Below are 11,477 nucleotides of genomic sequence, written 5' to 3' on the forward strand. Positions count from 1 at the left end.
AGTTACTTTAGGAAAAATGTGAAAGGTATGCTAATCCATGAAAACGGCATCATGCTTTATATGTCGTGAATGGAGCGTAGGGGTGTCGAACGGGTAAACTTTTCGGGTTTCGGGTAGAACGGGTATTACCTTAAGAAAATAATATCTGATACCCGACCTATATTGTAATTCAGGTTTTCGGGTTTCGGGTATTTGGGTTTGAGGTCGGGTCGGGTAATTATCGGGTATACCCGAAAATTTCTTAAATGACACTTATTGATATTTTTTTTACATGTTGGTTGGTTTAATAAAGAATTTGGTAGGAAAATAATCCATACAATTAACAAGTACATCTATAATAACAATACAAATCATTATAATATGTTATGTACTTTTTTAATTCCATTACATGCGATAGAGAGAAACTGAGAATTGTGATGACGGTTCAGGACTTCAGCTTCAACGTCGTATTTCCTTTGCAAGTTTGTATCGACTATCAAGTCCTCGTTCATAAGAAGGAAACGAAGAGTTTTGTTTTATTTGAAGTGTGCGTACGTGACCGCATTGTATATTTGGTATTATTTAAAAAATGAATTCGGGTATTCGGGTATACCCGAAAATAAATATTCATACCTAAAACCCGACCTATATTATTATCAGGCAACCTATTACCCAAATGTTCATACCCGTTACCCGTTCTACCCGACCCATTCTACCCGAATTGGGAACGGGTCGGTGGGTAGAACGGGTTTCGGGTTTTTTCGACAGGCCTAGTGGAGCGTGTGTGGTTAATCGACACACTAATAGGGACTATAAAGAGATATGTTGGACATCTTGAAAATTATCATTGTTGGTGGAGCGTATGTGGTTTACCGGCACATCAATGTGGAATGCTAAATGACATCAAGGTTGCCAAATGGGTTTGCATGGTTATTCACATCTCTTTGTGATCCATGGCATCCCAGTCACAAATGTGAGATCAGAATTCAAGATTAAACATGTAATTGATAAGAATAAATGAATCTAAAAGGATCTAGGAATTTCATAAGATTGGAATTGGTAAAAGTCTTACCTACGTAAAATAGATTCGAATTTGATTACAACACCCCTCTTCAAAGTTCGAATCGGAAATATGGATCCTAGCCTTAACTAAAATTTTTGGGTTATTAATTAAGGATTAAAATCAACTAACTTGAATTCTCTTTTTCTCCTATTCTTAAAATATCTTATGAAGATAGAAATGGTCTTCCTCATTCTTAAGGAAATAGTTTTTTGTAGGGTATTAGATGTTGCGTCATTGGGCTTATTATATTAGTCCATTATGTACACGGTATTGGGACTGTCCACCCATATCATTTATTAGGGTTTAAGTATTTATAGTGCATGCATGCACTGTAAAAAGTTAACATTTTCTTGAATATCTTTTGTAAACCCTAATCACGTCTCTACAGTAGCGGTTCTTAATTGAGCCTTTCTAAGGCTATGAAGCTTAATCATTCGGCATATATGAATCATTGTCGTGTTCTTATTTACTTCCTGTTTTTGAATCTTGTCAATCTTAAGGATTTTATCCTAACAATTGGTATCAGAGCAGGAGACTGTGTAATCTATACGCATCTCTTCTGTTAAAAGAAGCTACTAGGGTTTCCGTTAATATTGGATCTGATTCAGATGTCATCTTTGTGTTCTTAATGCTGTGATCTCAATATTACCCTATATTTTTACATGTTTGATTCTTAAACAGGTTACTAAGATCTTGTTAAAATGTTGCACGATGATTCTCAAATCAATTCCATCAGCAATAGTGGGTTAACGGCAAGGATTCCCATTCTCTTTCCCAATGATTATGAAGTCTAGGCTCTTCACTTTGAAGATTATATTATAGGGTTAGAAGATAATGGTTATTTGATCTGGCAAGCTATCACTATTTGGAGCTTTCGTTCACTCTGGAACAAGAAAGATGATTAAAACTCAGGCCGAACTCAATCAACTTATTCTTGATGTCAAAGAAGTTCCTCGATATGAGAAATAATAGCTGCAAAGCAACATCAAAGCAATGAGAATCATTAGATTCGCATTGGAGGCTGATACCTTTCGGCTTGTCAGTTCTTGTGATACAACCAAAGCTATATGGGACAGGCTTAAAGAGCTATATTCAACATATGCAGATATGGAACATTATACTCAAACACTACTGTTGTCTGAGTTTGGTGCTTTCGCACAAAAGACTGATGGAAATCTTAGTCAAGCGTTTAATTGCTATAATCATCTTTTGAGCAGAATGACGAAACGTGGAATTGGACGGGAAATCATTGAGCAGAAGGTAACCTTCATGAATGGGTTAAGGTCTGAATGGATGGCGGTGGTATCAACAGTGAAAGGTCACGAGCAATTTCGAAATTACACCTTAGCAAAGCTGGTAGGTATTCTGAAGTCACATGAAAGCGAAGTGACTAAAGAAACGGAAGTTGTGTCTAGCATGGGCTCATTGGCACTAGTTGCAAAAGGGAAGCAAATTGCTAAGGATGAAAATGAAACTAATCTTTCTGACTGTGATCTTACAACTGAAGAGTTCACTCTGATGGTGTCAAATCCAAGAAGATTCGCAAAGAAGAAGTTTCCCTCCAACAAAAACCGAAATTGGCAGGGAAGTTAAAGTTCAGAAAAAGCGAAGGAGGAGAAAGTGAATAGCTTCCAGAAGGAAGAATAAAAGAAAGAGAAACAAATTACAGGTGATTCAGGCTATGATTGCAACTATTGTCATGGAAAGAATCATTTGGCTAAAAAGTGCATGATGAGGCGATTGAATGAGAAGAAGGAGGGAGAAGATGATGAGGCCTACCATCTTCACAAGCTTGAGGAAATCAAGCAGAAAAAGAAAGCTGATAAACCAATGCCTGCTTTGATTGTGCAGGGTAATAATGCTGATGAGTTCGGTGGAGTGGAGGTATGGTCCACTGATTCAGATGATGAAGAAGTTAAAAGGCCCACTCATGGAAAGAGCTTTGTGGTGAATGTAGGGGATTTGAATAACCAGTTGGTTGAACCAATGCAGAAGCTTTGGAGTGCTTTTTCAAGATACCAGATTTCACCATTTTTGTGGAAACGTTTAGGAACTTGCAGAAAACACAGTGCAAGAAGGTGAAGAAGGGAAGAATCGTCTTAGTGTTTAGAAAGCATAAAGCCTTCTTAGGAGGGAATAAAAAGTGTTTTATATTTTCGGATCTCAAACATTTATACGATTTAATTTATTAACAGTTGTTAATGGTAAAAACCCTTGGGTTTAAGCCATTATCATCCATTCATATAAAGAAAAGATTTATTTAAAAAAAACCAGGCATTTAATGAATGTCAACCCACGTTTGAAGATTGTGTGGAGGGGGAGTTGAAAATCCGTTGGGTAATGGGGAAGAGGAAACAGATTAGACGTCTTGGGGTAAGGTGATGTGACAGAAAAAGGTAAAAGATTTCTTTTATGGGAAAAATAAATTGTTTGTCATATAACCTAAAATAGGTTTGACATGAAAAAAGTGATTTTGAGAGAAACTGAAACGTTGTATGCTACAAAACGAATATTTTTATTAGAATGTTTTTCTTATTTAATGAAGATCATTAAATAGCACACAAACACAATATTATCAGTGGGTTTAAGAAGTTGGGGATTCCTTCCATACGACTGCGGGCGGTGTAGTGACTGTGATGGAAGGCAATGTAATTGCGGTAGAAAGATCTGAAAAGAGCACTTGAAAAGAGATTAGGAACAATAAACAATAAAGACCCAATGAATATAAGTATCATATATGGTTGCGGTACACAGAGTATACTGAAACCATGTATGATAAATATATTATTATAGAACCGCAACGGAGACTAGAAGTGGTCTGCGGTACCTATCAATTCAAAAAGAATTGCGGGTCTGGATTCATCATCCCTAACATTTGCATAAAATTGTTGAATTTTGTTGCATCAAGTGCCTTTGTAAACACATCAGCAATCTCTTCGTGAGTATTGACAAAAATTAGTTCAATATTACCTTTGAGAATGTGGTCTTTGATGAAGTAATACCGGAGTTCAATGTGTTTTGTCTTTGAGTGATGAATGGGATTGTGAGAAATTGCAATGACACTCTCTGAGTCACGGTAAATCGGTATCGGCAACATTCTGTATCCGTAGTCCATCAGTTGGGTTTTCATTAGGGATGAGCAAAAGGACCGAACCGGCCGGAACCGAACCGGACCGGGGAACCGGCTTCGGCCAAAATCTAGAATCGAACCGGCCCGGCGGTTCTACCGTTTTCGGTTCCGGGTTTGGTTTTTGCCGGTTTTTCGATTTTGGAACCGGCTACCTTCAATTTTTACGAAACACATTTAGTCCATTTTGGAACCGGCTATATTTTGACACATTTAGTCCATTTTGGAAGCAACTTAAAAAAGAAAGAAAGATAAGTTTCACCAACATTCAAGTTTCTCCAACAACAACAAAAAAAAAGAATGACAAGTTTCACCAACATTCAAACATTCAACATTCAAGTTTCACCAAAAAAAAAAAAGAATGACAAGTTTCATCAACATTCAAACATTCAACATTCAAACATTCACCAACAAAAAAAAGTCTAATATGTGTATTCCAACATTTTAACTAATTCCCTGATCTCTTCCCCGTTAGCTTCAAGTTGTGTATAGCATCCACAATGTCTATATATAATACAAAAGAAAAACGCTATTACTTACTAAAATGTAAAAAAAATACTAATAAGATGTTAAAAATAAGATGTAACAAGTAATAATGTATTACCGATAGCGAGGTCATCGTCAGCTAACACATCGTGCACTTCGTCGTAGTCATATATAGGCAAGCTACTCTTTCTTAGCCAATCTTGAGTGCATATTAATTCCTCCACAATCACAACGGACAAATTAGTACGGTAGTCGGTAATTACTCGACGACCGTTACTGAATGTGGATTTCGGATGCTACGGTGGAAATTTGCATCCCCAAAATATCTATTAAGAAACAAATTAGTTATTAGTGTATAATACACATCACGAATTTATAAATAAAAAATGTAAAATAAAGTAAAAGAAGGTCGATACCTCTTGCCATTCGAGCAACGATCGGGAACCGCACCGCATTATTTTTCCACCATGTGAGGATATCATATCCTTTGTCAAATCCGATTGGGTCCTCATTTAAGTATCGTTGCAATTGACTTTCTGACGAAGTCGAGGGGAAACTTCCCGAAGTCATATAGCTTCCAAAGAATTCTTTTTCGTCATCAAAATTAACAACTTCTTCGGGAGTTTCTTGTTGAGACGATGAGGTCGTGTTTGACCTTTCCAAGTATGTCTTGAAAAACTTGTCCAGTTTGCATTCGATATCAATAACCTTTGCACGTGCTTTGGAATCTATCTCATCAACATACATCTTGTTATCTTTGTTCTTGGCTTTAAGCATTTGGGTAAAAACAACTTTCATAAACTTTGACTTGCATTGAGGATCTAACAATGTCACAAAGAAGACATAATCACTTATAGTATCATAGTAACCCCAATATTTGTCATATTTATTTTTCATATCCGGTACCATAAACATAAAATCCGGGTTGGTTTCATGTTTCCTAAGATGTTGCTCTATGTCTAGGATCTCCCGGGTATACGTATGGAAGATAGGCTTTGTTGAACACGAAACTTTTTCAGTTTTCTTCTTAAACTTTTCAAGGAACTCCATCATCTTTTTAATCATCTCAAAATCTGAATGTGATGGTACCCTTCCCATAGTTTTCTGAAACATTGGATCTACAAAAAAAAAAAAAAAAAAAAACAACAACAACAAAATCACATTACGTTTTATTGTTGTTAGAAAAAAAATTCAGATTTGACACCCTTCCTTGTGGGGCTTGTAACTCATTCAATTTTTAACCAAATCAAGCGTTTTTATAGTCTAAAATCAACTACAAATCCTAATCTACATATAGGAAAAATATTATGGTCAAAACAAGTTAAATTGAATGAGTTATGCACATTTGAACAACAAAATCGGATCACGTTTTATTGTTGTTAGAAAAAAAATCAGATTTGACACCCGTCCTTGCGGAGCTTGTAACTCATTCAATTTTTAACCAAATCAAGCGTTTTTATAGTCTAAACTAAACTAAAAATCCTAATCTACATGTAGGAAAAAGATTCAGGTCAAAACAAGTTAAATTGAATGAGTTATGCACAATAGAAAATTTGGACAGATTGCTAAAGAAGTAAATATTGCTATTTTTAGTGCTGAAATATATTTGATTTTATTTACCTTGATAGCTATATTCGAGAAATGCGTCTTTCACATCGTATGCTGATCTTAGCAATTCAAAGGTAGAGTTCCACCTTGTTGGAATTTCACCACACAAAAACCTTTGACTTTCTACAGCCGTATCCTTCATGGCTTGTTTAAAGGTCTTGATCCGTTGCGGGGAGGCTCTAATGTATTTCACCGCATCTTGTAGGTTTTTTACATTATAAACTTCGTGTTTTAACCCCATTTTCACAACTAGGTTTATGATATGAGCCATACACCTAATGTGAAAATGTTTGCCATTCTCGTAAATACCCGGTAGTTCTTTCACAATGATGTTGATTGCCGCGTCATTTGTCTTGGCATTATTAACAATCATTGTCATGACATTCTTCATCCCCCACTCGTTTATGCAAATTAGCAACTCCCGGGCCATGTCTTCAGCTTTGTGAGTATCAACCTCTCTAAAGTTGACTACCCTTTTGTGCATGACAAAATCTTTGGTAATGAAGTGGGCCGTGACAACCATATAATTTATCTTTTGACACGAGGATGTCTATGTGTCGGTTGTCAAGTGGATGGCTGTTTTGGGGTTGCTCAAATGTTTTTACAACTTCTGCCTCTCCATTAAATAGAATGACACAACATCACGAGAAATTTTATGCCTTGAAGGCAATTTCACCCTACCATTGAGGGTGTTCACAAATTCTATGAATGCCTCGTTTTCAATGAATTTAAATGGTAGTTCCCTGATGGTGAAAAGGCCTAGCAAGGCAAGTTGGATCCTAGTATCATCATGTTTCCATGTGTATACATGACCCTCACCATTAGGAGCTTTCGTAAATGACAACTTTTGTTGTTTGTCATCAACTTCTTTCGGTATGTTGTCTAGATTTAACTTGCACCCATTAAAATGCTTCTTTATTGAAGTTGTCCCATTCCGGTTTGGATCTGCGGCTAGTAAATGTAATCAATAATTACATTCGGCCCACTTTCTTTCAATTCCATCGTCCTCCTTTATCCATTCTATCTTGAAGTATTTCCAAATAGGAGTGGTACAATTATCTCTACCCTCACCTCGTCTAGTTGGGTTAATCCGGTCCCTTAACTCCTTTTGAGTATTTTTTTTTGTTTTTGGGTTTTGGTTTTGTTGGGTATTTTTCTTGTGTTCGTTTTTGTGGTGGTGGTGGTTTTTTTGTTTGTGTTGGTTTTTTTGGTTGTCTTCGTTTTTGTGGGGTTGCAAATTTTCGTTTTTTGAAGGTTGTTGTTCTTGTGGCTCCTCTTCTTGGTTTGATTCATCACTTGGTATAACATTCCATGCCGATGTTTCTTCTATATAATCTTCTTATGGATCTTCTCCATAATCCTATATTCTCAAAATAAAACATATAATAAGTCATATTACGTTTAAATGCTGAAAAATAAATATAAAAAAAATCAAATTTGACACCCTTTCTTCCGGGGCTTGTAACTCATTCAAATTTTAACCAAATCAAACGTTTTTATAGTCTAAATTCAACTACAAATCCTAATCTACATGTAGGAAAAAGATTCAGGTCAAAACACTACTAGAAAAAAGGCCTTTTACGACGCTCATTGCGCGTCGTAAAACGCTCAGACGACACGCAAATGCGCGTCAAGGAAGGCCCTGTCATAAAGAGAGACGACGCACATTTACGACGCGCGGTTATGACACGCAATGCGTATCAAGGAAGGCCCTATCATAAAGGAAGATGACACGCATTTGCGTGTCGTAACCTTACGACGCGCATGTTTATAACACGCAATGCGTATCAAGGAAGCCCCTGTCAAGAAAGGCCATGTCATAAATGAAGATGACACACATTTTTGCATATCATAATTTTAAATGTTCTAAAAAGATATATTTATATATTTATTAATTTTTAAATTAAATTTGCATTTAATGTCTCATAATAGAAATAAAATATCATATACAAAAAATACAATCCATTGCATAAAATTTAATGTCATACAATTCTATTTTTTACAATATCTAAATTTGCAGCTAATCTAATCTATACATCAAATTCCAACTAAGTAAAGTTGCATCTTGCCTTTCTTAATTCTTTAAGACTAATACTCCAAGCAGCTGATTATATGGATAAGCAGTTGTACATTGGCTCATCTCACTCAAGAATGACTTAGCCAAATTCAACTCCAAGTCTTTACTACATCTTGCTGATAATGCTGCAAGATTTGAATCAAGTGGCTTCATATTCCTTTCTTCCATCAACTTTACCTGATGCAAAAAATACACAAGCAAAAAAACATTATAGAGGAAGGGGTAATTTGGGAAAATGTGAAGGGTATCCTCTACAAAACAAAACAAAAAATAACCTTTGCAAGATTTGCTCTTTAGTATCCTCTACAAAACAAAACAAAAAATATATATCAAAAACACATACCAATCAGAAAATTCACCCCAAAAGAACTCGTATATTTCCCGTGCAACATCATTGTAGAAATATTTGTCATAACTTGGTCTTGTTGTCACCGCATCAATAAGCACATGCAGTTTTGAAACCTAAATTTTAAAATTAAATTAGTCACCAAACATAATAATAATAATAATAATAATAATAATAATAATAATAATAATAATAATAATAATAATAATAATTTAATAACAATAATAATAAAAGAATTTGTCTTGCCACCCAACACTCTAGTAAAGGCAGTGTGAGAAGCTACTCTTCTTTATCAAGAACATCACTCAACACTTCTAGTGCAAGATCCAGATTTTTGAATAATACTATTTATAAAATAAAAAAATGGTAAAAAAATCTCCATACATAGAAAATTACTATTTTACCCCTATACATACCTAGAACCAGGAACAGCTTGTGTGGAAGTGGGTAGAGCACTCCTATCATGTCCATTGATCACAACTTCACTGTTACTTGAATTACTTTTACTGTTGTCTGAAGCTCCTGAATTGTAAAAGAAAACACACATCAATAAAAATCTAACTAATGTATAAATAACAACAATAAAAATTTAACTAATGTGCAAATAATAACAATATAAATGATACATCCAGTTATTTCTTGATAATTAGGGAAAAATGTGCAGGAAGGAAAAAGATGATGAAAAACAGAAAATGAAAAAAAAACTATTTTACCTCATCTACACTAAGAAAGTTAAATCCCCGTTCTGTAGCTTCTTGTGGCATACTGGCCAGGTATATAGAAGCATCACATAAAGTAGTTTCAAATGGCTCTAATCACATTAAGTATCAAAGATACAACCCTTTAATACAAAATAAGAGAAAAGGCTTTACCTCCAAATTTGGAAGTGCAAGTGATGTCAGTGAGGTGATTTGATTCCCAGCAAGGAAAAGTTGCTAAAAGAATTGAAAGAAAAAAAATTGGTTAAAATAAGTTCATTATTAATGATCATATCAGTAATTTTCTTCACTTTCTTGTCCACCAAAATATGTTTTTAAGGGAACCACAACTTTGGCCTCACAACAATCAGGATTTACAAGTTTGACACCTATAGGATCAACAGGAGCAATAGGATACTTGGGCTTCCTTTAACTCCATCTGCTCGTACAGGTGTATAAACAAGCTCCACACAATTAAAACAATTAAAATTTTAACTTGGAATAAATTACAAGTTTGGTCCTTATGATTTGATTTTGTTTTCTGTTATGTCTAAAAGTGAATATTATTGTAATTTTGGTCCTTGGTCCAGTGGTCCACTTACTAGTTTTTGAACCAAAAATGCGGATGAGTTTATTGAGGGTTATTCATGGAAATGAAATCTTGAAAGCTGCTGTTTACTTACTAGTTTTTGGTCCTTGCAGAATTGCCCCTCCAACGAAGGTAACGACATAGAAGTTTATCTTCATTTCTGATGACAAGATCCAACATTAAAGTTTTCCCAAGGGCAGCTGCTGTCTTTTCTGCAGCTTCTTGGGTTTTAAATGCACTTGAGCTTTCCAATAGAGGACATCCATGCACATAACTGTGAAATGTGTAAAAGGGTAAATCGTAATGTTTATTTACAAGAATTTTTAAGGGCACATTGCTAGAAATAGCAACATTTCTTTACCAATAATAGCACTATGTAACAAATTTTGATGTGTTCGTTCTTCATAGCAACATCAGTGAAAATAATATAGTCTGGTTGAACACCCTGTGCAGCAGCATCTACACAATACCCAAAAACATGTAAGAAAAAGCAACCTACTTTTATTTGTTCTTATTACAACTTTCAAACTATAATGTCTTAATTAAAAGTACAAGGTTATAACTGGGTATAGTTTAATATAACAAGAGGATTAAAAATGACATATAGGCACGGAGTCTCATTTCACCAGCAGCTGGGAACCTGAGAAGCCAAAGGGCACTATTGGGAACATGCTTTAAAATATTACACCTGAAACAAACAAACAAAAAACATTATGTCAATGTTACTATAATATATAATGTGTGTCAACAAAAATTGAGATTATATCTTGAATGTTACCAAGTGATAAAAATTTCAGGATCCATCTTGTAAAGCTGATTAAAACAAGCAAATATGAACTTGTTTTCAGGCAATCCGTAAGCTGAACACTTAGGCTGGCAGTTTACATCCATCACATCAAGGTTTTTCTGCACCCAACCATTAACAAAAAAGAGCAGATGTTACTTTAAAAAATCTAACAAATTAGAATTTAGGAGATTATGTAGAGTATGAAAAATCTAGTCAATTACAACAATAGCAAATTGATCAAACTTCATTTACACCTTTACCTGCTTGTAATCATTCATAAAGAGAGATAAAAAGAAAATATGAGGAAACTGAGTTGGGGAGACAAACTGTAAGATACCAATCAATTTTAACATTTAAGCATCTAGTAAAAATGAGATTTAAAAAAAAACATAAAAAAAATAAAAAGATATAAAAAGAAAATAACATCCACATAATTCCCCTGTTTGTTCAATCATCAATCAACTCTTTTTAGCACACCTAAATACAAAAATAACAACCTTTCCAGCATCCTTAAGTGCATTTCCTTAGTGAAAAGTATATTGTCAAAAGCATGAACACACAAAAAATTGATTATAGAAGAGAATGAAAAACTCACAAGATTATTATATGCCCCAAAAAATCCAGCATCAAGAGCTATAGCCTACTTATAATGGTTAATTGCCATCTCCAAGTTACCTTGCTCATAATATATGCTAGTCAAATTCCCTGAACAATGTA

At 34.8% G+C, this 11,477-nt stretch overlaps 1 protein-coding gene across 1 annotated transcript; it reads right to left on the reverse strand.

Annotated features, from left to right (window-relative positions):
* Positions 1-4,617: 4,617 nt before the first annotated feature.
* LOC122195661 (zinc finger BED domain-containing protein RICESLEEPER 2-like) lies at positions 4,618-6,693 on the reverse strand. Its single transcript, XM_052766340.1, has 3 exons — positions 6,276-6,693; positions 5,072-5,773; positions 4,618-4,673 (listed from the first exon to the last, which is right to left on the reverse strand). Exons 1-3 carry the CDS (start codon positions 6,691-6,693, stop codon positions 4,618-4,620), a joined length of 1,176 nt encoding a protein of 391 aa, XP_052622300.1.
* Between the last annotated feature and the right edge of the window lie 4,784 nt (positions 6,694-11,477).

The sequence above is a fragment of the Lactuca sativa genome, chromosome 8, assembly GCF_002870075.4.
Source record: "Lactuca sativa cultivar Salinas chromosome 8, Lsat_Salinas_v11, whole genome shotgun sequence".
NCBI lineage: Eukaryota > Viridiplantae > Streptophyta > Magnoliopsida > Asterales > Asteraceae > Lactuca > Lactuca sativa.

Coding starts and splice junctions, on each gene's coding strand:
- LOC122195661 (XM_052766340.1), bottom strand. CDS start 6,693: ATGGCCCGGGAGTTGCTAATTTGCATAAACGAGTGGGGGATGAAGAAT. Junction 5,774..6,275: donor TCTCGAATATAGCTATCAAG/GTAAATAAAATC, acceptor TTTTTTTTGTAG/ATCCAATGTTTCAGAAAACT. Junction 4,674..5,071: donor CGTTGCTCGAATGGCAAGAG/GTATCGACCTTC, acceptor TATTATATATAG/ACATTGTGGATGCTATACAC.